This window comes from Erinaceus europaeus, chromosome 3 (genome assembly GCF_950295315.1).
Source record: "Erinaceus europaeus chromosome 3, mEriEur2.1, whole genome shotgun sequence".
NCBI classification, from domain to species: Eukaryota; Metazoa; Chordata; class Mammalia; order Eulipotyphla; family Erinaceidae; genus Erinaceus; species Erinaceus europaeus.
The window spans coordinates 158,111,700-158,139,631 of record NC_080164.1 but is presented as its reverse complement, the minus strand read 5'-3'; the positions used below and the strand labels follow the sequence as shown (position 1 = coordinate 158,139,631).

The 27,932-nt window shown below is 39.7% G+C and overlaps 1 protein-coding gene across 4 annotated transcripts in view; it reads right to left on the bottom strand.

Moving 5' to 3' along the window:
• The window catches only part of ARAP2 (ArfGAP with RhoGAP domain, ankyrin repeat and PH domain 2), a 214,039-nt gene extending 193,119 nt beyond the window's left edge, over positions 1–20,920 (bottom strand). For 3 of the 4 annotated variants that reach the window (XM_060188230.1, XM_060188233.1, XM_060188232.1), the window contains exons 1-2: positions 20,154–20,920; positions 572–1,626 (exon numbers count right to left, since the gene is read on the bottom strand). In XM_060188230.1, the coding sequence (XP_060044213.1) occupies positions 572–1,467 (896 nt within the window). In that variant the 5' untranslated portion in view covers positions 1,468–1,626; positions 20,154–20,920. Of the gene's footprint in view, positions 1–571; positions 1,627–2,976; positions 3,138–20,153 lie in introns of all 4 variants that reach the window. The other variant, XM_060188231.1, reaches the window with a different exon arrangement.
• Between the last annotated feature and the right edge of the window lie 7,012 nt (positions 20,921–27,932).

The following is a 27,932-nucleotide window of genomic DNA, read 5'->3' as shown; positions in this document are numbered from 1 at the left end:
CTGAATTCATTTTTGCCAAGTGCTTGTTCTGGGCAGTTGAAAAATATTAGAAATAAGACCCCTGACCAAAGGACAAGCCTACATGTAGAGAGAGAACACCAGTATTTCAGATACAGAAACTGAATTGATAGAAGAATATAAGAAGCAGAAGAAGGGAGATCATACTGAAGAGTCTCGAATTCTATGTCAGAAACAATCTAGAAGGTGGTGTGCAACTGAAATGGCATGAGGAAAAAGTTTTAAATGAAAGACTTCATTTGCTAGGCAAATTAGTAAGTCAAGTTAGAAAAAAAATGGAAAGAAAAAAAAAAAACATTACGAGACCAACAAGATAACTCACCTGGGAAGGTGTCCACTTTGCTATATATGTGAGACAGGTCTGACCCAGGCCCCACAACACCTGAAGTAGCTTTGGTGCTGTGGTGTCTTTCCCTCTCTCTTTTAGCTACCATCTCTATCTCCATCCATGTGGAAAAAGTCAACCCAGGGAGCTGAAGCCCAAGCAACAGTAACTAAAAACTAAGTAACCAACCTTCAGACTATGTGAAGGAAGTATCATAAAAAGTCTTACCTCCCTGAAGTTCCTTTGGTTGACCCTGGAATCTCGGGCACAGGTCGATGTCTAAGCAGAAAAGATCGAGATGGTCTTGAAACCAACTTACTCCGACTTCTCATAGGTGTTAAAATCGGGGATGACGGGACATACAAATCATTTACAACCATTTCTCCTTGAAACTGAAAGAACGGAGGTGTTGAGGTGCTTTCTAGTAACCCATTGGTTCCACTTCCAGAATTTCCTTCTGATTTTGGACAGCCAAAGGAAGAAAAACAATGTGGGTCTGCACTAGAATCCTGGCTTGTGTTTTCTGAGATAAAATCAATGTTTCCCCTCTGTTCTTCAGTTGTGCAATTCACATTCTTCTCTGTAGTCAAAGATTCTACTTTAATGTTTTTACTATCCAATGAAGAATCTTGACAGGATCCCAAACTCAGATGTGGTTCTTCTGGAACTGGAAAGTTATGTGTAGGAAAAAACTTATCATCTGATTTAAGAGATGGGCTATTTTCCCCACTAATATCACCTGGATCAAGACTTTCTGTAACACTGTCCGAATGCACTGGACTAGGTGTCTGAATACCACTTGAATCTAAAAGTTGGAGGCAGGTATTCTGATCAGAAGACAGAATACGGGGATCCTTCAGAGTCTTGTCACTTTTCATTTTATGAACATTTGCATATATTGGGATATCTTGCATTTTTGACAAGATTATCTGTAACTGTTTAAGTATCCTCCTCCGGTGTCCTGTTGGAGATATCCCAATTTGGTGCAGCACGCTGTCATTTATGGTCACACAATCTTTCACAGTATTAAAACCAAAGTCTCGGAAGTGTAAGACATACTGGTCCAAATTGATGCTCATGAGGAAATCTTTAATGTCAAGATTTACTTCACTGGCTGAGGACATAATGGTGGCTTCATTACTAAGCCGAGTCACAGAAAGCTGTATAATGAGACCCACAGAAGAGTGAACTGCTGTTTCAGTTCTTCCTCAGTTGCTTGCAGCAGAAAAAAAAAAAAAAAGTTTCAAAACCTTTTTCTCTGTAAATGCTCTGCGTGTTTAGACCTGAAAGAAAAGGAATTTGTTAAGCCATTTTAGAAACTGAAATCCTCTTGGGCCCTCCTCCACTGCTGTACAGTGGGTTCCAGTGCCCAAACAACCCCCTTCCTGCTGTGAACTGTCAAGCTGAAAAGGAGAAATCGAAAACAAGTTTCACTCTATAAACTTCAAATCGGTCAACAATATCTATACACCTTTCTCCTAACTGGGAGCTACTCTTTTCCTTGATTCAGGTTTTCCGGTCCTTTATGTAGCCATGACATCATCTCCCCAGACAATAACTAGGATCCACCTGCATTTCAGATTTCAGGCTCAGGGAAAAAGAAAACAAATAATAACTAGTATAGCCACAGTCCCTTTGGAATATAACTAAAATATGCATACTAGCTATCTACAAAATGGAGATTCCCCCCCCCTCCCCCAAACTGTTCATCTGCACTATTCCAGCCTTTACGTTCATGATTAGTCAACAATTTGTTTGGCTTTATATGTTAACTCACTTTTTAGCCACCAGGTTCCAGATGCTAGCATGATGCCAACCAGACTTCCCTGGACAGACAACCCCACCAATATGTCCTGGAGCCCAGCTTTCCCAGAACCCTGCCCCACTAGGGAAAGAGGCTTTGGGATCGACCTGTCAACACCCATGTTCATCGGGGAAGCAATTACAGAAGCCAGACCTTCCACCTTCTGCATCCCACAATGACGTTGGGTCCATACTCCCAGAGGGTTAAAGACTAGGAAAGCTATCAAGGGAGGGGATGGGATACGGAGTTCTGGTGGTGGGAAATGTATGGAGTTGTACCCCTCTTATCCTATGGTTTTGGCAATGTTTCCTTTTTATAAATAAAAATTTAAAAAAGGAAAAAAAAAAAAAAGAAACGAGGATGATTATTTCCACTCACTGGTTTAGAATCTTTGTTAACTTTCTATGCCTTAGGGCAATTCCTAGACAGGGTGCAAAGGTACAAAATAGAAATATTATCATGGTGTCAAGTGAAGATTTTCAAAAAGGTTAAAAAAAAAAAGCAGTCAAGATTCTCCTATTAAAAGTGTAGTACTTGGGGCTGGGAATTTAGCATAGTGGTTATGTAAACAGACTTTCATACCTGAGGCTCTGAGTTTCCAGGTTAAATACCCTGCACCACCATAAGCCAGAACTGAGCAGTGCTTGAGGTGTGTGGGGGGGTGGGAGGGGCTGTAGTATTTGCATGCATGAGGACACAGGTTCAAGCCCAATACCATATATGCTGAAGAAATGTCCTCCCCCACTCTCCTTCCATCCTTCCGTCCGTCTGTCCCTCTCTTACACACACACATTAAAATCTTTAAAAAGGTAAAGAAAAAGCCACTCACAAATACTTGTGTGCCAAGTACTTTCTTCATTAGTAAGCAAGTGATAACATGATAAGGTTAGTTCCAAAAACATCTGTGGAGGGGCCAGGCAGTGTCACATCTGGTTAAGCGTGTACATATTACAATGCTCAAGGACCATGGTTCAAGTCCCTGGTCCCCACCTACAGGAGAAAAGCTTTATGAATGATGAAGCAGAGATGCAGGTGTCTCTAGTCTCTCCCTACCTCCCCCTCCTCTCTCCACTTCTGTCTCTATCCAATAATAAATAAATAAAAATACTTTAAAATTTTTGTGGAATAGGCTTACACAGTCAACTAAAAGCTCTCTTTTTTAACTGTTAAAGTAAGATCAAATGGTTACACCAAAAAATAAATAAGTTAATTTCTCACAATAAAACTCCAACATTCAGGGTTATCTTTCCACTAGACAAAAATCTTTAAGCCTATTGTAACCTCCTACGTAGGAGATATCAGTAGACAGAAAGAACAAGCACAAGAATTAAATGTTCCTCAGGTAGGCTTGTTCAAAAGAATTCCTTAAAAGGCATGAATAAAACATATAATTTATATTGACTTTCAAATTTCAGGCAATTTTCCTAGCAGTGATTGTGTAAACAACTTTCTGCTTTTCTACAAAGCTTTCTTCATACTTTTTTTTTTTTTTTTGCTGCCCCAAGGTCAATCACTGGGGTCCACGCTTATACGATGATTTCACCATTTCACGATTTCTTTTTTTTTTTTTTGACAGAGACAGAGAAGTATAAAGGGGAAAAGAGGAAGAGAAACAGAGATGTCTGTAGCACTGCTCTAACACTTGTGAAGCTTTCCCCTTCAAGTGAGGACAGGGGCTTGAATCCTAGTCCTCCTGTATAGTGTGTGTACTCACCAGGTGCCCTAGCTCCTGGTCACCTTCAAAGACTATCTTAAAAAGCACAGATAATAATACCCAAGAATTTTCAGAATAATAAATTCATTTCAAAAAGTAAGCATCATCATAATACACACACACACATATACACAGACAGATACAGATATACAAAATAAGACTAACTAGTTAGCCTTTAAATACATTACATAATGGAAATTAAGTTAGTCTGAAAGTAAAAGAAAAAGGTTAAAGGTCACAGTTTCCTTTGTACACAGCAAATTCACATACATTGTTTCCCAAAAAACATCATAGATTTCAAGGTCCATTTGTCTAAGTGCTTTACATACATGGCTATATTCAGTCTACAAAAAGTATGGTATGTGTACATTTCTGTACATTCTGTGCAATACAAAACTTAAAGTGCAGACTATGCATACCACCCACATGCTATAATAATACAATGAGACACAAGGTAAACTTATTTGAATACAGACACAGTGTTTCTAGAAACAAATCTCAAAACAGCTCTCCAAAAGGTATGACAAGGATTCTGTTAAGTTACACCAGCCACCCATAAGCTATAGCCTCAACTATTTATCAATAAAAATATCAGCAAACTAATAGTCGTGGGACAAGAAAGAAAGTGCATATTGTATTCACGCAGTACTGTAGGAAAAGAGAACTAGAATGACAAGAAGTGACTGGCAAGAGGTTACTCAACTGTCTCATTCAAAATGACAAAATGCCCAGCTGGATAAAAAGCATAATAGTCATCTTTAAGATTTTCATGTCTTTGTCCCAAGGACCCAGGTTCTATCCCCAGCACTACCACAAATCACAGCTGAGTGGTGTTCTGGTCCTTCTCTCTGTATCTCCCTCTGTCATTTAAAAAAAAAAGGGGTGGGGGGGGCTGGCAGTAGTACAGCAGGTTAAGCGCACATGGCACAAAGTGCAAGAACTAGTGTAAGGATCCCGGTTCCAGCCCCAGGCTCCCCACCTGTGGGGGGTGGGGGGGTCGCTTCATGATAGGTGAAGCAGGTCTACAGGTGTCTATCTTTCTCCCTCGTCTTCCCCTTGGCTCTCTCGATTTCTCTGTGTCCTATCCAACAGCAACAACAGCAATGGCCAAAACAAGGACAACAAAAGGGGAAAAAATGGCCTCTAGGAGCAGTGGATTAGTAGTGCAGGCACTGAGCCCCAGCAATAACCCTGGAGGCAAATAAATAAATAAATAAATAAAATGAAATAAAAATATTAAGAAAAAAATGACAAAATGTCAAGAAAAAAGTAGAAAATTATACCTCAACTTTACAGACAAATCTGTCAGATAAACCACTCTTGTTCTACACAATCATTTTGTAAACCATATTGTCTTAATTTTATTGCATATCATGAAATGAAAATAATTACTATCAAATAAGCTAGCACCTAGGCCTTGAACTTTCCAGCCTCTACATGAATCAGAAAATAAATGCTTTTAAGGCAATTTAAGGTATTTTTGTCAAAGCCATGCAAACAGACCATGTCTTCCCTGCTAAGAGTCAGACACTTGTTACATCTCTTGCGCAAGTTACTACAACAATCTCTGAACATATGCTTACGTGCAGTTTCCAAATAACGTGAACTGCTGAAACCCACATTGGCCATCACTCTCCACATTCTCAACAAGTCTAAGAACCGTGTTTTGTTATACCACAGGCTACTCCAAAAATAATAACAGTAGCTACTATTGATGTAAACAGCAATTAGATTCCAGATGCCATTCCTCCGATGTATTTACTGCAAGGTAGGTGTTCCTATGTACTAACTCCAGGTTCAAGTTCAAGCCAAAAATTTTACTAACATCCAGCAGGATATAGTATTCTTGGCTGAAAGCCTTTCTCATTGAGCACTCGATAGATATCTTGCCATTCTCTTCTGGCCTGTAGTGTTTGTATGGAGAAGTCTGCTGCTAATCTTATGGGTTTTCCTTTGTAGGTGACTCTTTGTTTTTCTCTTGCAGCCTTGAGGATCCTTTCTTTATCCTTATTCCTTTCCAATCTAAGTATGACATGTCTTGGTGTCTTTAGGTCTGGGTTAATTCTGTTTGGGACCCTCTGGGCTTCTCGAATCTTTATGTCTTTGGTGTTGTCTAGACTAGAGATTTTCAGCTATTATGGCCTGGAGAACGCTTTCTTCCTCCCCTTCTCTTTCTTCCTCTGGTAAGCCAATAATGCGTATATTGTTTCTTTTGAAGTCATCCCATAGGACTCTGTTGTTGTTTTCAGCATCTCTTAATCTCTTTTTGAGATCTCTTACTTCTTTTTTTGTTGTCTCTAATTCATCCTCAATTTTGCTAATTCTGTCTTCAGCCTCATTGATTCTATTCTCTCTGCCCTCTACTGCTTTCTGGAGTTCATCTATTTTGTTGCCCTGCTGTGATACTGTTTTAGCTTGTTCAGCTAGGATCATTCTCAAGGATAGACCATACGTTAGGCCACAAAGACAGCATCAGCCTATTCAAGAGCACTGAAATCATCCCAAGCATCTTCTCAGACCACAGTGGAATTAAACTAACATTTAACAATCAACAAAAGATTAGTAACAGTGCCAAAATGTGGAAGCTCAACAGTACACTTCTTAACAACTTCTGGGTCAAAGAGGAAATCAAGGAAGAAATCAAAATGTTTCGAGAGTTCAATGAAAATGAAGACACAAGCTATCAAAATATTTGGGACACAGCTAAAGCAGTCCTAAGAGGGAAGTTCATAGCTATACAAGCACACATTAGGAAACAAGAAAAGGCACAAATAAACAGCCTGATTGCACATCTCAAAGACCTAGAAGAAGAACAACAAAGGAATCCTAAAGTAACCAGAAGGACAGAAATTACTAAAGTTAGGGCAGAAATAAATAACATTGAGAATAGGAAAACCATACAAAAGATCAATGAAAGTAAATGTTGGTTCTTCGAAAGAGTAAACAAAATCGACAAACCTTTAGCCAGACTCACAAAACAAAACAAAACAAAAAAAAAGATTCATCACCTATTTGACAAGATGGTAGATTACCCTGTAGAGCAAACACGTTGCCATGCATGAGGACCAGGGTTCAAGACCCTGGCCACCACAAAGGGAGTACTTGCAGGAGGGGAAGCTTCATGAGTTATGGAAAAAAGAAAAGTGTTGTGGTGTCTTTGCTTTCCTTCCTGTCTCTCCATTTCTCTGTCTCTCATCTTCTATTTAAAAAATAATAGTAAAGGAAAGAGGGTGGGTGGGGAGAATACCGGTCCAAGAAGGATGACAGAGGACCTAGTGGGGGTTGTATTGTTATATGGGAAACTGGGGAATGTTAAAAAAAAAAAAAAAAAAAAATTTTACTAACATCCTTCAGTCACTGAACTCATTAATGTTAAGTGGTATGCCCAGGAAAACAGACTGCTTAATAGCCCTTATTTGCATCTGTTAGCAAATGATAAATATCATGTCAAGTCCTGTGCATCAGTTAAATTTCTGAACAGGCAGGTTTCAACCTTTCTGTGAAAGATATTTATGGACTTCTTACAATAGAAAAACAAAAACAAAATAAACAAAAATAAACAAAAACCTATTCCTTTCTTCACCTACCTACAAGGAAAACCTCAAATTTGTGAGGTGCTTGGGAGAAAAGTAGTGAAGAAGTCTATTAGAAAGAGAGTGTGTGTGCATGCGAGTGGAAGTGTACATTTGTATTTTAATATGCAAAACCTTTTCCTTCTCTTGTGGTATACACATACACTTACTAGGTGGATGAGTGAAAGATGGATATACCAAAATGCTCTATCCAAAACCATTTAATTGAGTTGAATTTATTCAACAAACTGAATAAACCTAGTGAACCTCTTCCTTTTCATGACTCAAGAGAGAGACTTCCCTCCCATAGGCCATACAATCAGTTCAGCACTTTCAACTCCATCTTCTCTTTTTTTTCTTTTTTCTTTATTTATTTATAAAAAGGAAACACTGACAAAACCATAGGATAAGAGGGGTACAACTCCACACAATTCCCATCCCCTCCCGATAGCTTTCCTATTCTTTATCCCTCTGGGAGTATGGACCCAAGGTCACTGTGGGGTGCAGAAGGTGGAAGGTCTGGCTTCTGTAATTGCTTCCCCGCTGAACATAGGCATTGATAGGTTCGACCATACTCCCAGTCTGCCTCTCTCTTTCCCTAGTCAACAACGTGTTTGGCTTTATATGTTAACTCTCTTTTCAGCCACCAGGTTCCAGATGCTACCATGATGCCAACTCCAACTTCTCTTACGGACCCAAGGATGTTCACAGACACACTTCTATCTACAGAGGTGTCTCACTCCCCAGCATAAGTTAAATACAAAGACGTGGGCATGCTTAATGCTATAGAAGTCTGCCAGGTATAAAAAAGGCCTGTATGTTTGCCCTCCACTTAGGCATGTTGGCATGCCAGCCATGGTTTAAGTCTGCTACAAGCCTGCTGTGCAGCAGCAACTGATGAGAACAGGCACCGGAATCTATATTTGTAGCACACTGTAAAAATGGTTTAATATGCAATAATATCTGAGTAAAAAAGCAAAAAGGGGTAACTAGAGCTTTGAGTTCTTCACACTAAGCTCAGTGTGCTCCTCAGCTGGGATGGAATGCCCCTTCTAACATCCTGTTTATAAAGTCTGGAATCAGACTTAAGTTCCACCTCTTAGGCTCAGAGGACAGCATAATGATTATGCAAGACTTTTATGCCTGCAGCTCTGAGGTCTCAGGTTCAATACCCAGAGCTGATTCATTATTGGGGAGGTGGGGAGGAGGGAAAGGGGAAGAGGGGGAGGGGGGAGGGAGGGAGAAAGAGAGAGAAATGGAGAAAATCTTTCATTATATAAATACTTAATAAAATTCCACCTCTTCCACTTTCTGTCACTATGCTAGCATACTAAATGTAGACATACATCTATGTATCTGTTCTCAATCCCACAAAATGGAAACGAAGTTAACTCAGAGCTGGTGAGGACTAAATGACATAATCCACCCTAAGTATTAAAACAGTGCTTAGTAAGTACACAGTGCTCAGTATACATTCACTTCCACCACTGTATTTATTTTCATCACTAGTGCCGTTATCTCCCATATCTGAACTGCTCCCATTCTTTGAAGTCTAACTCAAATGCTCTTTCCTTCTCAAGATATCTACTGAGCAAGAAATAAGCTCTCTTTTCTGTATTTCTACAGCATTAACTTCATGAAGCACTTAATGACATTCCACTTCTCCCAAAGTAACCTATAGATGTGGACGGTATAGTGCTAATGTCAACAGGGGCATTAAGATAGGCCATCTGGGTTACTCTACTTAGCCTGATAATCTACTTACAAGTTCTGTGTACTTGGACATGTATTCAACCTCTTTGGGATGGGATTTAGTTTCCTCACCAGGAAAATGAAGTGCGCAGGCAATATAGCTCACCTGGCTGGTGTGCCTGCTGCCATGTGCCTGGTCCCCCCAGCACTGCAGGAAGCTTTGGTGCTACACTGCTTTCCCTCTCTTGCTCTAATAAAAATGGCACTTACCTCCCAGAACTACTGCCAAACATTTAGAACACCAACAGCACACAACACCGAAGTGTCTACTATTATAATTGTTCTTAATTACCTAATAAACTAGTAACTCTGCCAAGATGATGACCAGCCCACTCAAACTGCCCAATAAATGCTAAATCATGGGTCTATAAGCAAAGTGCATAACATATTTGTAGTACATGTCCATGGAATGTCCAAACAGTTGGCATTACCAACACGATTGTACATCAGCCTGTCCTATCCTGCCTGACCGAATTCCATGAGGCTAAAGGGGAAGTACTGTTTAAAATAACTGCTATATACATGGTGTCACCTAAGAACATTATCTTCTTGAGCTCAACTACTGTAGCAATTATTGCTCAGCAACTCCCAAGTTCACATCCAACTGGAAGGCACTATTCTTGTCCATTTTGACCACTGCAATAGCCTTTGACTGACTGACACCCATGCTTTTCTGCCTAGGGTTCAGACAGTATATCCTCAACACAGCAACAATGACATGTTTTGTAACAAAACTAACATCATTATCACTTGCTCTACCCGCCCCACTTCAACTTTGATTTGTTTCCAAAAGCAGCTGTCACCATGTTGGCCTTAGTTGTGTTCCCTTGGACTTTTACCTCTCAGCCTTCTCTCTTTCAGATCTGCTTTCCCAACATAGACATGCAGCGAGCTTGTGACTTATCACATTAGTAGGGTCTGTTTAAACAGGCTCTCTTCAGAGGGCTACTCTGTAAATCCCATATGAGTATAAGCACCTCTGGCACCCCACTACTTATTACTTGTGCTCTCTCTATATATAAACATCCAAAGCATCTGTTACCAGCTGAGATCTGCTGACTGTTCCAAGAAGGCATGGATCCTGTCTACTATTGCCAAATCTAACCTATAGTTTGAACACTATATTTGCAGAATACCTTCCTCTTGTCTTTGAGATGACTTTAAGTTAGGAAGAACATACCGTTTTAAAGGTTTATCTATTTAGATCACCAAGCTTACGTAACGCAGAAGAGAATTAAAAATACGTATTTCTCCAATTCACCTAACTACTAAGAGATCTTCAAAAAGTCAGGATGGGGCTTGGCAGCAGGGCAGCTGAAAGCAGTTCAAATCACCACTGAGGCTTTAAAAACTCATGGGGTGGGGCAGTCTTCCCCCATACAATACCTCAGACTTAAGGAAATCACCAGTGAACCACTTGCCACCTCCTTCTCCTAATCCATTATCCCTACAGCAAGGGTGAGGAATCTCTTTTTTTCTGCCAAGGGCTAATTGGAATATTTATAACATGATTCAAAGGTGATACAAAATTATCAACTTAAAAGTTAATACTTAATAAATTTCAAGTCGCACTTGAAGCTGTCTTGGTAAGGCCACATCAAATGACTTCTGGAGCCATATACAGCCCATGGACCAGATGGTCTCCACCCCTTCCCTACATCTTTGTCACATACCTCCTAGTAGAGCTAGGAAAAAAACATTGGGAGAGGAAAAAAAAAAAGTGAGCTATCTTCATTAAACCGTAACATATTTAGTATTCAGTAGTAACTACTGTAATGATATGTACCCCTTGATGGGGAAGAGGGTATTAGTATAGTACCACAAAATTCAGTCATTAGTTTAATACAAAAACACTTCAAAATCAGAAGCATAATCACAGCACATATACAAATGCCAAATCTGTTGAAATAAACTTAATCACAGGGATACTGGGCTGTAAGGAACCAGAAGAATTATTAGATCACACACATATATGTATATACACATACACACACACATATCATTACATCAAAAAGAATGAACAAAAAATAGCAGCAAAAAAATACTAGTGAAGTAAAGGATAAATAAGAATGAGCAAAGGTCACATTAGAGGTCAATTTGTACTAATTAATCTACTGATCAAATCCAATAATTGTGCTATCATTAAAAAAACATAGTGCTCAAACTAAAAAAGAAATCAGGCTACCACGAGAGCAAACTTGTAACTATTATCAATACAAGTCTTCATGCATCCATCCTAAGGACGTATAAGATGCTTATTCTATTCCATAACAGTGATTCCCAATGGAGTGAAACTACATCTCCAGGAAGAATCTAGAAGTATAATAATGTTATCACTGATGATTGAGTGACACCAGTTGATAGGTGATTTATATACTGAAGAGGCTTGAGTACATAGCAATATACCTCCAATTCTTTTTTTTATATATAAAATATCTCTGAAGATTTATTTTTACTAGAGGTAAGAAAGTAAGAAAAGAGGAAACACCTATCAGTTCTAGCATAAGGCAGTGCTGGGGACTGAACCTGGGACATCAGGCATGCAAGTCCTATGCTCTAATGTTGAGCTGTCTCCCTGGCCTTCCTCTTCCCTGTCCTCCTTCCAATGCTCTACAACTAACTGTATCTATAATACCTAGCACTACAGATAAGAGAAGTTATAACTGCTAATAAATGTAATATAGAGAAACAGCTAATCTCTTTTATTAAATCAATAGGGCTTACAGTCAACAATATTTATACACCTTTCTCATATTTGGGAGCTACTCTCTTCCCTGATTCAGCTTTCTGGTCCTTTTTCCAATCATTACATCATCTCCCCAGACAATAGCTAGAATCCACCTGCATTTCAGATTTCAGGCTCAGGAAAGAAAAAAAAAAAAACAGTATAACCACAAGCCCTTTGGAATATAATTAAATATGCCTACTAGCTATCTACAAAACAGAGATTTGCCCCACCCCAACTCTTCATCTGCACTATTCCAGCCTTTACATTCATGATTAGTCAACAATTTGTTTGGCTTTATATGTTAACTCTCTCTTCAGCCACCAGGTTCCAGATGCTAGCATGATGCCGACCAGACTTCCCTGGACAGACAATCCCACCAATGTGTCCTGGAGCTCCCATTCCCCAGAGCCCACCCCACAAGGGAAAGAGAGAGGAAGGCTGGGAGTATGGATCAACCTGTCAACGCCCATGTTCAGCAGGGAAGCAATTACAGAAGCCAGACCTTCCATCTTCTGCATCCCACAATGACCTTGGGTTCATACTCACAGAGGGTTAAAGAATAGGAAAGCTATCAAGGAAGGGGGTGGGATCCAGAGTTCCGATAGTGGGAATTGTTTGGAGCTGTACCCCTCTTATCCTGTGGTTTTGTCTGTTTCCTTTTTATAAACAAAAAAAGAAGGAAAAATAAATAAGTAAATAAATTAAAAACGGGCTCAAGTGGAGAACATATTGAACCAGCTAATAACAGCAACAGTACTTAGAGAAGTTCACCTTCACTGCTTCAGTATAGTCACATGAAATATCCCAATATTTGCATGTCAAGCAAATTCATTGATAATGCCAAGGCGTTAACAGCAAGCATTCACAAAGACAGCATGTTCTATTTTGTTCACCCACAAGCAAGTACAAGAGGAAGTGGTTTTGAGAAAATATGCTTGTTGTCATATTACTCTATCCCACAGAATAAAGCAGATTACAAAGGGTCAAAGATCATGAGTCCTAATTTACAGTTCAGGCCTGATCAGTGCTCAACTTCCAAAACTCTGTAAATAATGTTACTTCACCTATTTCTTCTCTACTATTCACTCACCTACCTTGCTTGTGGCAATAATGCTCCCATTAAAAAAAAAAAAAAAAAAAGACCCTGCTAGGAAGCCCTGGTCTCTCAACTTGACTATCTCTTAACTGTGGTCACCAACAAGCTTTGACCTCTACTGCCCCAGGGTCACTACTGTGGACATTACCTCTTCTTTCCCATCCACTAGAAAGTTTATCCAACCTCTTTCACTCTCCCTCATACTAACATGATCAACAAGAATAGCCAACACTTGCTGGGGGTCTCATTTAATCTTTAAGTGTCTCATGAAGAGATAAAAGAGTCAAAAGTCATTCTATGGACTATGCTGTCAAATATAATGCCACCTATAACTGACTTAATAGAGAAGAAAGAACTAAAGACTTCAGATTCTCCCTCTCCTTTGTCTAGTTATGTACAGCCACTTGCCACGATGGGAAAAATGCTATTTAAACATACCATACGGGGAGTCGGGCTGTAGCGCAGCGGGTTAAGCGCAGGTGGCGCAAAGCACAAGGACCAGCATAAGGATCCCGGTTCGAACCCCGGCTCCCCACCTGCAGGGGAGTCGCTTCACAGGTGGTGAAGCAGGTCTGCAGGTGTCTATCATTCTCCCCTCCTCTCTGTCTTCCCCTCCTCTCTCCATTTCTCTCTGTCCTATCCAACAACGACAACAACAATAAAACAACAAGGGCAACAAAAGGGAATAAATAAATAAAATTTAAAAAAAAACATACCATACGTTGAAAGCTAAAGTTTAATTCACCTTTCAGTCTGACTGTAGGTGTATGTATCCATGTAAGTGGCTGAATATGGAACCCTACATTTAAGACATTTCTATTTAATAGTATGAAATTTAAGACAAGGGAGAGTGAGTCTGCAATCACTGTGTAAAGCATAGCTTAAAAATCACTGTAGAACAGCAGCCTATACAGAACTATATTCGATGGGATGATGCCAATAGTAAATAATAAAATACAACAAAGTAGTACTTATTGGTAAAATAAGCAAACTGAAACAAAAGGGATCAGATGGACTAGAACAAAGTATAATATATACAAGAGGTGCTTGAACATGGTCTTACAGGCTTTCCTTTAATAGTAATGCACATGGAAATAACTGGCTGCCTTACTTACACTCAGCTAACTTACTATCTTTTTGCCTTACATTATTTAATGTCTGAGGCTTGTTTTCCTCTTCTGTAAAAGAGAAAATAATAATAAGGGAGTCATAAATCTCAGATGTTAGGATATCTTCTAGGATAAAACAGGTAAAAAAAAAACTAAAACAGGGTATATGTTGCATGAACTGTAAATGTAAAACAAATGTTGACTATTACTGTTAGTTCATGTTATGCACACTATTAGTTTGACTGATAGCTCTTCTGCCTGCCTAGTTAAGTTACATTCCTTCAAATTGGCACTGTAAATTACTCTTCTAATAAGCCCACAAAGTGCCTAGCTATAGTATAAATAGTTTTACTAATTTAGTAAGATATAATGGACTTCAGAATATTGAGGAGGAGGATTTTTACCTGACTACTTCAGAGCTTAGGTGGGAACACCAGTGATGTCAGTTCTGCCCTGTTGCTATCTGCAAGAACATGGGAAAGTTCTTTTCCTAAGCCCGAGGGCTACCTATCATTTGTAAACAAGAATGACAATAAGGCGTTAACAGCAAGCATTCACCAAGACAGCAAGTTCTACCTTATAGAACTGTTCTGAGGATTAAATGAGTAAATATGCAAAAATATTTTAGCTTCTGGAAAGCAGTAAGCATTTAATTAGTGTCTTTGATTTGTTTCCAAAAGCAGCTGTCACCATGTTGGCCTTAGTTGTGTTCCCTTGGACTTTTACCTCTCAGCCTTCTCTCTTACAGAATGGAGAATAACTAGGGTTTGAGATGAAAATAGGCAGACTCTGGGCAAAAATTTCCCATAGTTTGGACCAAGAAGAAAGAGTTGCCCTAAGTTACATTATGATTACTTTATTTACTGTGAAAACAGAAAAACAATCACTTCAAACATAACACTTAATATTCATTTCCACATCCTGTGAAGGACAGGAATAATTAACTCCTAATTATGAAAAGTTAGGAGTAGGTGAGGTGGAGCCTCAGACTTTTAGATTAGTATCTCTGATAGTTGAGTGTTTTGATCATTTCCTTAGCTTCAGTTAAGTATTTTCTCTTTCAAGCTGACCCTCTAGATTTTAATTGGCTAGTGTTTAAGACAGGCCTTCAATTCTAAGTCCATCTTTAAAGTCAAGCCATAACTCTTAAGCAACCAGAAGATTTTATCTTCCCAAGTTCCTATGAGAGCAAACACAGAGATAATGAAACGGAATATTAAACTGGAACTTAGAAATTAGTGTGAAGGACCCCCCACACACACACACCCGTATGCCTCTAACACCTGAGCGGCCCTCACCTAGACATAAGAAGAATCAAGCACTTGACATGAACACAGGAACATATTTTCAGGATTTGCTCTAATTTCTGCTACACTGAAAAGAACTTTTAAGGCTTGTTTTCCTCACTTCAATATTAGCATGATATACTTGCAAAACAAAGATTTTTCAAATGCATACTTATAATACGTTTACTTTTTTATAGATGCATTATATTTTAAATTTTAAACTTCATAAGAAATGCATTTTCCAACATCTCTCTGAATCTGAGTCTCATTTTTATACTAACAACCAAATGTTTCAAAATAGACCACTGTGAACATTTCCTCTCTTTACATTTATAAATAGTACTCTGACCTCTTTTCCACTGAAGTTGAGCATTTCCTATTGGTTCTGTCATTGTTCGAGTCTCTCTTTGGAAAAGAGGATAATCTCAGTAAGCCAAGTATCTCCCAACTTATTGACTCATTTATTTACACTTACCCATTCAACAAATATTTAAGGGACACTAACAACTCTCCCCAAGATAATAGCTGGAAATATTTGCAGTTCAAGATAACAGCATCTATTACCTCATTTGAGAGCAGTTTTAAGTCCTATAAAGACAGTGAAGATACAAAGTCTTCAAGACTTTAAAATCTACAGGGAGTAGATTAAACAAATTACAAGCAAAACCAAAGGAAAATGAATTTCTATAAACGGTTGCTTCATTACTTCTCAGTAAATACCAAGATTGGAAGACTGAGATAGCCCAAAGTAGCACTTAAGTAGTAAGGAGAAAATTTGAAGTTTGTGACCATCAATTTCACATGGCTCACACTGTTTTAACTTGAAGCACAAACAGCAGCAGAAGCAGCCATCTTTCATAATTGGCCAGCAACTCTAATAAAAATCATGACTGACTCCACTGACATGTGATACATGCTGCAGAGGAGAGCTTAGAAGATGGAAGGTAAGAGTTGTGGAAGGGAGTTTCAAGACTAGGAAGAAACGCAACGGGTGGAGACATCAACATCCGAATTTGAAGAAGGCTTCTAACAAATAGCAAGGTGACAATTATCAGGAATGACCTAGAATTTAATAGGTAATAAATTTTGTTTAAAAAAGTGATACCACAAAGGAAGCTGGAATTGGCTCCAGAGGGACCTGACTAGCAGACTAAGTAAGCATCTTGTTTTTGTTTGTTTCAGACTAGAATGCTGAACTTCACCAAGACACTAAAAAAGTTCTTTGCAATTGCAACTCAAGTCTTCTAAAAAGCAACACAAGTGTCAGCCCTCTCTTCCCTGATCATCTCTCAAATTCCAAATGTATAGAAGCATTCTCTCCTCTTCAGAAAGTTGTGCAATGCAGCTTCCTATTTATATCCTGTTTGTGCTTTCTGTCTGTTTTTATCTGAGTATTCCTTCACCTACCCATCTGAGTATTCCTTCAACTATCCATCTAACACAAAATTGCTTAAGATAAAAATAACTGACATCTTCCCCACCGCGGGTTTTCACTAGCAGTTTTTGTCCCTAAAACTACTCAAAATGACTACTCCAACCCAGATCAAAACGCGTTTGGCTCCTTTCATAACATGGGTGAAGAAGCAGGTTTAAGCTGAATCAAAACTGAAAAGTTCACAGTGCAAACCTTGTAAAATGGCATGAGTATACCACTGGCTTATTTCAGCTGAGGAAGAAAAGCTTGCAAAACGGGCTATCACTAGATTTTTGTAATATGGTTAACAGTCATTGAAAGAAGTCGAAAATGATACACAACAGAGTCTAGGACCTCACGGGGAAAAAAGATATCTTTTTTTTTTTAGTTTTTTTTTTTTTATTTAAGAAAGGATTAATTAACAATACCATAGGGTAGGAGGGGTACAACTCCACACAATTACCACCACCCAATCTCCATATCCCACCCCCTCACCTGATAGCTTTCCCATTCTCTATCCCTCTGGGAAGGAAAAAAGATATCTTATAGCCTTCAATCTCTGTCAATTACATCTGGTCAAAGCTAAGAAATATTTCCAAATAAATTCCCTACTCTCTGTTTTACAAAGGAGTTCAAATCCCCTTTCACCAAACTTTCTTGAAATTGCAGGGAGGAATGGTAGAAAGGAACAAAACAACAAAACAATTACCCTCTTGTACATCATGAAACCTATTAGTCACCATACCAGATAGAAATTTAAAGCTGCGTAGTTGTATAGTGCTAATGTAAAATCAACTCAAGAAAACTGCTATTCATTATGATCCTGGTCCTATTCTTTTTTATTTATTTATTTATTTATTTTCCTTTTGGTGCCTTTATTTTGTTTATTATTGTTGTTGTAGTTATTGACGTCATCATTGTTAGACAGGACAGAGAGAAATGGAGAAAGGAGGGGAAAACAGAGGAGGAAAGACACCAGCAGACCTGCGTCACAGCCTGTGAAGAGATTCTCCCCCCCCCCCCCCCGCAGGTGGGGAGCCAGGGGCTCCAAAGGATCTTTATGGGGGGGGTCCTTGCCCTTAATCCGCTGCTCTGCAGCCAGACCCTCCCCCCTCCCCCCCCCTCCTATTCTTAACCACAGTTACTAGGAGTTGTGGGACTCAAGATTATTGGTCAAGGGTAGGGAAGAGAGCTCGGGAGAACTTATAGGCCGGAAGTCCCAGACTCAACCTCACTGGTATTTCAGGTGCCAGAGCTGAGCAGCACTCTGGGGTAAGGGGGAGGGGTGTGTGTGTCTCTCATAAAAAAAAATAATAATAATAATTCTTAAAGAAAAATAATTAAAATTTTAAAGGAAAATTATTAATTGTATATCCATGAGCCTCACACTGCTAAAAATTCAGAACTATCATGTGAATAAAATGTTTTTCATTTTTTGTTTTTAAGCCAGAGCAATGATTGTCAGAGAAATGCAAATAAAGACAACAATGAGATACCACTTCACCCCTATGTCATACATCAGAAACAAAAAGCAGAGGAGCCTGGTGGTCACGCAGCGGGTTAAGCACACATGTGGAACGCAAGGACCAGAGTAAGAATCCCAGTTTGGCCACCACTACCCCCCTACCCCCCACTCCCCCCTCACCTGAAGGGGGGTCACTTCACAAGTGGCGAAGCAGGTCTATCTTTCTCTCCCCCTGACAACCCCTCCTCTCTTGATTTCTCTGTCTTATACAACAACAGCAATGGCAACAATAATAATGCCAACAAAAAGGAGAAAATGGCCTCCAGGAGTAGTGGATCCATAGTGCAGGCACTGAGCCCCAGTGATATTCCCTGGAGGTAGAAAAAAAAAAGACAGCAACAACAAATGCTGGAGAGGTTGTGGGGACAAAGGCTCCTTCCTGCACTACTGGTGCGAATGTAAACTGGTCCAGCCCCTGTGGAGAGCAGTCTGGAGAACCCTCACAAGGCTAGAAATGGACCTTCTTTATAACTGCTCTGATCCGTTTTATGGTGGTGCCTGGTATTGAACTTGGGGCCTAAAAAACTCAGTGATTAAAGTCTTTTTGCATAACCATTATGCCCAAACTTTATTGTTCAATTTACTGTCAGTTTCTTTTTTTCCTGGACAACACAATAAAATATGCAAGCTTAGAGAGAAAAGAAAACATACATGCCTACCCCACATAAAAAAAGTTTTAATAAGTCATTTTATTTGCCTGTTGGTACATAATTTAAATATTTTTCAGTACTGACTAGTCAAGTCTATATAAAACACTACTGGTATTAAGACCTACCTTACATGGGTATGTATTAAACATATATCTTATAAGGAGTGTGGATATTTCCACTTTAGGATCTAACCTAGTTCCATGACCTATTTTACTTTCTTTTTAAAACAGTGTTAAACAGTAAAATGTCATGAGAATTTTCTTCAACACTTCTCTTATTATAGTATGAGTGTCAAAAACAAGAGTTTAAAGGGTTTTTTACCTTCTTCTTCATCTTAAAAAATAAGTTAGCTTCCTTTTTTAAACAGCCATAACTTCGTCTTCCAATTACTTATGGGCAAAGTTCCATAAAATATGTGTGGGTGTAGAGTGCTTAAGTGTGTGGGGGGAATCAATACTGAGCTTGTATTATTGGTAATCACAATGACATTCGATTAAATGTACTTTCAAAAATAGCTTTTCAGTATGCTTTTTTTAGCCAAAAGGATGTGTTTCCAGTGAACAGCCTAACTGAAGGACAAGCTCAAAAAAAAAGGGGGGGGGAATAATAACTGACTTGTTATCACAGCAAACTTGCAAGAGCCTAAACTATTACCCCATGTATACTAGCTCCTGTTTTTCCTCTAAAGTTATTGATCTAATTTCACAAAATCTCCCCTCAATCCCAAAGCAACGTGATTCCATATCACAGCGTGGTGAGTGTAAGAAAAGAAACCACAATGAAATCACTAAATGAGAAGAGCACTCATTCTCCCAAGAGACCAACCTCCAAAAGTAAAAGCAGTTCAATCCGGTGAACTCAGGGGAGGGTAGATCCCCATGTAAGGTATAGGCTCCAGGCAGGTGGAGGCCAAGCCATGGTAATTACATTTAATTAACAAGCCGGTCTTCTGAAGTGTACAACAAGCCAGAGATCCTAGCAAACTCATTATCTCTAAACAACGGAGCCTAAAACTAGCTAAAAGGGAACTCCATTTTTTTTTCTTTTTTGTTTTTTGGGTTTTTTTTTTTTGGGGGGGGGGAGTAAGCAAAAGACTATCCAAATTGTCACCTTCCCAGGCCAAATCCCTTTAGTAAGTTAAGAGTTTTTAAATCACTTACCGGCTTCTGGTTTCCTTTCTGACGCCCACACGTGGGAGTGAAATCCAAGGGGCAGAAACCAGAGTCCAGCAGCTCGTACTCTGGAAATTTACCCTGGGAAAGTGCCGGAAAACCTCGGGTTCATCCAGAAACTATCTTCCCGCCGGGGTCCCGCCCCCCAGTGTCCCGGGAGCCCCCGGGTACCCGCCTGTGCGCGGCCCCCGAGCTGGGGAGGGAGGCGAAGCCCAGCGGCTGCGAGAGCCGGCGCCGCAGTGTCTCTCCCTGCGCGCCTCCTTCAGTCCCCTGCGTGCCCGTCCCCGGCGCTAGGCCCTCTCCTCCTCCTCCTTCCCGGTCCCCGCCGGCTACCCGCACCGCGAAAGCTGCCGGGCGGCGGCCGCGCGGGCGGCGCTGTCACTGGGGCCGGCGCGCCGGGGCCGCCGCACCTGGAGGCGGGGAGTGCGGGCCGCCGCGCAGCTCCGGAAGCGCCGCGCCCGCCAACCGCGCCCAACCCAGGTGGCTCCGCACCGCCCCTCGGCCGCTTCCTCTCCGCGGGGTGGCGGGGGTGGGAAGCCGGCACCCGGCGCGGGGGAAGCCCGAACTCAGCGGCGGGGGTGGCCCAGCCGGCGGCCCTGGTTCCGCAGCATAGTTGAGCAGCTGACTCAGTCTGCCGCGACTTGGCTGCGCCTGGCACCCTGGCCACCTGGGCGCACCTTTGCCCAGGCTCCCGACCCGCTGGGGAAGCCGCGGGAGTGCGCCCCTGAACCCAGCGAGCAGAGAAAACTACCTTACCTGAAGGTCCCCGCAGGTGACCTTTACCTGGCTCTTACAGCCAGGTGACTTGCAGGTGCGCGCTGATGAGTGGTTGCATGCCAAATGGGCGGAACCTCACCTCCACCTTGGTATCACTCTGCAAAGTACTTTCCATATTACCGCAGCGTTTCCCAAACTGAAAACTCATTGAGAAGATCCCGGTAGTGGCACACATATTGCATCGCGCAAGGACCCAGGTTTAACCAAAACCTTGCACCCCATCAACCTTTAAGAGTGGTGAAGCAGTGCTGCAGGTGTCTCCCCTCTCTACCTCCCCCTTCATTCTCAAGCTTAAGTTGTCTGGAGTGGGCCCAGGAATTCTTCTATGTAATAAGCCTGGTGTTGATTAGGCAGAGCCCAAGATAAATGAGTCTCCTATTTGTGATACTTGTGGTTCTTGAGAGCAAGGGACTAAGAGGCTAATTTCTAGCGCCTGAAATCATTAGCTAGCTACCTTAGATCCAGTTGTAGGTCCCTCAAATATCTAAAGAGCCATAAAATCTACTTTTTTTGCAAATGATTTCAAAAGGCAACTCCTGATATTTTTTTAATGAAATCTTATCACAAATTGTGCCTGAAATTCTCTTCCTTAAAATATGACACGCCGGGAGTCAGGCGGTAACGCAGCGGGTTCAGCACACATGGAGCGAAGCACAAGGACCACCGTAAGGATCCCAGTTCGAGGCCCCGGCTCTCCACCTGTAGGGGAGCCGCTTCACAGGAGGTGAAGCAAGTCTGCAGGTGTCTATCTCTCTCCCCCCTCTGTCTTCCCCTCCTCTTTCCATTTTTCTGTCCTATCTAACAACGACGGCATCAATAACAACAATAATAACTACAACAAGGGCAACAAAAGGGAAAATAAATAAATATTTTTAAAAATTGAAAAAAAAATATATTACACGCCAAGAGTGCCGAGCTGGTTTAGTGGCTCTGCCCGTGGATTCTGAGGCAGACAGAGCTTCTTCAGGTTCAAAGCCTGTCCTCTCCAGAAGCTGGTGGTTCACTGCTCTGGGGGGGGGAGGGGAAATGGCATGCCCTTATCTTTCCCCTGTAACTGTTGATGAAAATGAAGCCATTAAGGAAAGTGATGAGCTTATTATGAAAATGAGCTAATTGGTGAAGTCCAGGAGTGTGTGGGAGGCTTCCCAGGAGCTCAGGTTCCTGGGAGGCACCACTTACCTGACTACCTGCCTATGCAGCTACCTGCTTTTTTTTTTTTATGTTTTTTTATATTTATTTATTCCCATTTGTTGCCCTTGTTTTATTGTTGTAGTTATTATCGTTGTTGTTGGATAAGAAATAGAGTAATGGAGAGAGGGAAGACAGAGAGGGTAAGAGACAGAGAGACACCTACAGATCTGCTTCACTGCTAGTGAAGGGACCTGCAGGTGGGGAGCCAGGTGCTCAAACCGGGATCCTTATACCAGTCCTTGTGCTTTGCGCCATGTGCGTTTAACCCGCTGCGCTAACGCTCTACTCCTGCTACCTGCTTTAGTAGATGTGATATAGATGAACTAAATACATGTCCAGGAAAGGGTTTTGGTTTGCTTTATTTTGAGGTTTTCAAACTTCAAGAACCCTCTTTCTTCGGATTCCTGTAGCATTTTATTTATGTGTCTCCTTCCTGGCTCTATTTTATATACTGTTTTGTCTCTTTTTCTTCTGTCCCTCAGAGTTCTTAAATACTTTTAATTTCATCTCTATAAGTCATGTGAACCTTTTTCTTTTTTTCTATTTTTTAAATCATTTGTTTATTTATTGTTGGATAGAGACAGAGAAACTGAGAGCGAAGAGGGAGATAGAGAGGGAAACAGAGAGACAACTTGCAGCCCTACTTCACCACTCGTGAAGCTGTTCTTGTGATCTATAATGTGTATGCTTAACCACATATGCCACCACCTGGCCCCTTAAGCCTTTTTCTAAAAAAGATGTGTTATAAATAAATAATCCCTACATTATGGTACGTCTCAAAAGTCCTTACGTCAGGCTCTTACAGCAAGCATTGCTTTTTTCAAGCATATTTTTTTTTAGTACTTATTTACTCCCTTTTGTTACCTTTGTTTTATTGTTGTAGTTATTATTGATGTCGTTGTTGTTGGATAGGACAGAGAGAAATGGAGAGAGGAGGGGAAGACAGAGAGGGGGAGAGAAAGACAGACACCTGCAGACCTGCTTCACCGCCTGTGAAGCAACTCCCCTGCAGGTGGGGAGACGGGGACTCGAACAAGGATCCTTATGCCGGTCCTTGCGCTTCGAGCCACGCGCCTAACCCGCTGCGCTACCCCGACTTCTGCTTGTTTTTTTTTTGTTTTTTTTTTTACTGGAGTTGGTATTCATACTAACCAGGACTTTGTGCCTCTTTTCAACAATACTAACCTGTATTAAACACTTGTTTTTGTATAGCTTAGTTAAGTACTGGTTAATAGAGACAATGACTATATATGATCTCTGGACTTGTGGTCTTCATTGAAAGGAAATAAAGTTTTAAGGTTCACCAATAATTTGATAATAGCTTTAGAAACTGAAAGAAAAAAATGCTCTACCAATGAACGTTTATCTTTTTTTTATTTCTTTATTGGGGGATTAATGTTTTACATTCAACAGTAAATACAATAGTTTGTACATAACATTTGTCAGTTGAATATGTATCTTGGTTAAAGATATATTCTGGTTTTAAGAACCTTAGTCTGTGGAGGAAAATTAAAGTTATATCAGGAGTATGGCAAAAAAACTACCTTTTGTTGCTTATTAATCACCAGGTTCTAGTCAAATACATTATATATTTGTTGTATATGTAGAGTAAGGAAGATTATTCTCCCATTTCTTAATATACAGCCTTAACTAAGATGTAAAGTAAATGGATAAATTGAACACATTTAGACTGTATTTACAAGCTATAAGATATTTAACTATCCTAATATAGGCTTTCTGGAAGCAAAATAAGTAGAGAGAGTGTGAAAGTCAGTTTATCACAAAGCCACAATATTTTATTTTAAGGAGAAATAAACGTAGAGAGGCAGATGCAGAGAGACCAAAAAAATTGCTCAGCTCTGACTTAGAGTGGTGCTGGTTACTAAAGCTGAGACCACAGAGCCTCAGAACCATTGGGCTGTCTCCCTAGTGCATGTTCCCAGTAATTTTAATCTATACTAGTTTTACACCAAAATGGCAACCCCAACCATTATTATTATTATTAATTTTAAAGTAAAAACTAGCAGAACTGTGTCTTATCCCGTGTCTGCTTCTCCCAGCCTTCCTACCCAGAATGCACTCTGCTTCTGAAAAGAATCAATTTAAGATAATAGAAAAATCCTCCTCCTCTCTTCAGTCTCTTTCCCTTCCTACCACTTTCCCTCTCATCCAAGTGAATATCCTTAGAACATTTATGTGTCAATTATCATTCATACCACTTTACTTTTGAAATTGTATTTAATTACCTCAACTCCTTGAAGAGTCAAGTGTTATTATCTACCTAGTGAAAAACTTTTAAAAGAGAAGTTGAGCAATCCACACCTATTAAAACAATAAGGGAAAGGTAATTCCAATCTGATCATCTTCAAGATGCACATGGAGTATCTTTTAGGGAACAGCACTGAGATTGGAAAGGCCTTTGCATAGGTACTAGGATTTAAAGGTCTAAGATCAAAATGGAATCAGATCCTCTTGTTTGTGGAGTTTGAGCAAATTCATTAACTTATCTGCACCAAAACTTCTCTGTCTGTTAACTAGAAATAATAATACCTATGAGAATTCAGTGTGTACAAAAAAAATAGTAATTCCTCAAAGTATTCAGCTCTACTATTTTTTTCCTCCAATTACTCTTCAAGACATAGTTCAAATCTCACCAATCTCTAATATTAGAATTCACACAGCAGAAATTTTTATTTTAAATATTTTATGTATTTTTATAGAGCTAGAGAGAAGAGTCACCCAGATCATTGTTTCACCATTTTTGAGGTTTCCCCGCGCAACTGGGAACCTGGGGCTTGAACCTGGGTTCTCATGCATTATAACATGTGTGTTCTACTGAGTGTGCCATTGTCTGGTGCTACACAACAGAATTTAAAGTAATTCCTACATTTTTAAAAATTTTTATCATCTTTATTTGGATAGAGATCATCAGAAATCAGAGGAAAGGGGGGGATAGAGAGGAGGAGATAGAGAGAGATACCTGCAGCACTGCTTCATCACCCCCAAAACTTTCCCCCTGCAGGTGGGGACCAGGGACTCAAACCTGGGTCCTTGTGCATTGTAACATGTGCACTCAACCAGGTGCACCACCACTTGGCCCCGCCATTTATTTTACGAAAAGAAAATCCAATATTATATTTTGCCAAAGAAAGTATGTTAGGATGTAGATGAAATAGGCATATTCCTATATATGCTATTTAAAACATCAATTTAAATAAAGGAATATAAATAAAATTAAATTAATGTTTTCATTTAAAACTACAACCTAATCCACTCATTTATAAAATAGTTAATTTTAATAAAATAATTAATAAGAGTTTTTAATATTTATTAATATCTGTGTTAAATATTTAACACTAGAACCACATTTTGAACTGTCAATACTTTTCAAAGAGCTTATTTTTCACTTTTTTTCTAAATTTTTGAGGATACTTAACTTTCCAAATCCTTCATGATCCTATTACTAGAAATTTCATTATGAACCACAAGTTCTCGATTACATTAGAGTCATTTTTTTCTCATCACACATACACATACACACATACTCACACACGTGATCTTCACAAGCCCTTACTTTTGGGATTATTTTTAAAAGTATACCTGTATCAAACAGAGCACTTGGTATTGTGAGAGTACATCCTCATAAATAATTATTTAAACTATTTTAAATATCTTTATCTTCCATTTTTTTAAACCCAATTCCATTGGTCTTAATTAGGTTTGAGGATATTTCTGGATATACTCTCACCTCCACCCACCCCAGTAGTTAGTAGTTTATAATCCAGATTACTTACTTTCAGTGAGTAAAGGAAGGTAGAAATCTAGTAAACATACATATGCTTCACACAGTATTCCCTCCCTATTCTCACAAGATACGTTCTAAGACCCTCCATAAATACATACATTATATTTGCATTATATAGATCTAGGATGAAGTTTAATTTATAAATCAGGCACAATGAAACATTACCAATAGTAACTAATAAGAAAATGGAATAATTATAACAGTACTACAATAAAAGTAAATATGCTCTTTCTCAAAATGTCTTCCTATAAGTAATATTTTCAGACTATGGATGACCACAAGTAACTGAAACATGGTAGAACAAAACTTGGGAGGATAGAGGAGCACTGTAATAATCACTGTTACACTTAACTGACTCTTTCACTCCTCTCAACAGAGCTGGGATGTATGTACTATCGTCTCCTTTTTTAGCTAGTGAAGAAAAAGAGACACATAGACGTTACTTCATCTAAGGACTGAAATGTAATAAATGAGGAAGAAATTATTCCAGTCCAATAATGTGAGAAGATGTGCCTTACAGGGTCTACTTCAACATAGCAGGGTAAACCTTTACTTTGTTTATAAGGACCTGTTTTCTGATGCCTGGCATTTGAGAGAAATTATGCGCTTCATAGTCATGTATAGATGATACTCTCTTGGATTTTCCCATTGTCATTTGCTTTTACCACTACTGGAGTACACTTTTCTGTCTATGGACTTCACATTATAAATACTGAGAAGTTATTCTTTTAACTCTTTGTACAACTTAAGTACCATTATCTCCATTGGAGTTCTCTTGTCAGTGTAGGTACATTATAAGCACAATAACTTTTGCATTATGGGTACTTGGAATCGACTATTTGAATTCCTTAAGTAGCCATCAGACAGCCTTTGATAAATGCTTATTTTATTACATTGAAATGCTTATATTCCTTAGATTGAATACTTGGTACTTTGTTAGAATGTTTATTTAAGAGTTCCTTCGAAAGTTTTATTAACTCTTCCTCACCACCAGGAAACAACTTACTGAATGTCTACTGTGAAATGGACAAAGAAGAGTGCAAAATAATTGGTTTACTTATTAGGTAAAACTTGATGGTGATGTGGAAACAATTTATTTTAAATATATGACTTTTTCTCTTAATATGCATATTGCATTTTAGAACTCTTAGCAACCAGTAGTATCTACCATTGCTAACATAAAAATATGATTTCAGCCACCTCAACATGCTTCACTTCAGACTGTGTCCAGAGACTTCACGTGTGGAATGACAACCCATCAACTTCATTACTCGGGTGAGACCTTTCCTTTCATGGTATACTCTAATTTCATCTCAGGTGGTTCACTTTCTAACAAAGTCCCAAAACCTAGATATATACCAGTTTCTGTGAGAGAAAGCATATGTTCACACGTATCCGTAAACTACTGCAAAATATATGCCTGAAAGCAGAAGTGCACTAGAGTTTGCAGTGAGTACCCCCCTAACATTTCCTCTCCACTATTCCAAGCTTCCATGATTGCTCAACAATTTGTTTGGCTTCATATGTTAACTCTCTTTTCAGTCACCAGGTTCCGGATGTCATCAGGATGCCGGCCAGGCTTCCCTAGACTGAAGACCCCACCAATGTGTCCTGGAGCTCCGCTTCCCCAGAGACCCACCCTACTAGGGAAAGAGAGAGGCAGACTGTGAGTATGGACCAACCAGTCAACGCCCTTGTTCAGCGGGGAAGCAATTACAGAAGCCAGACCTTCAACCTTCTGCAACCCACAATGACCCTGGGTCCATGCTCCCAGAGGGATAGAGAATGGGAAAGTTATCAGGGGAGGGGGTGGGAAATGGAGATTGGGTGGTGGGAATTGTATGGAATTGTACCCCTCCTACCCTATGGTTTTGTTAATTAATTCTTTCTTAAATTAAAAAAAATATATGATTTCAAATATATATACATATAATTTTATTTTTCTATAGAAAAATTTTCTTAAGGAAAATAATGATTGTTAAAATAAATTCTTA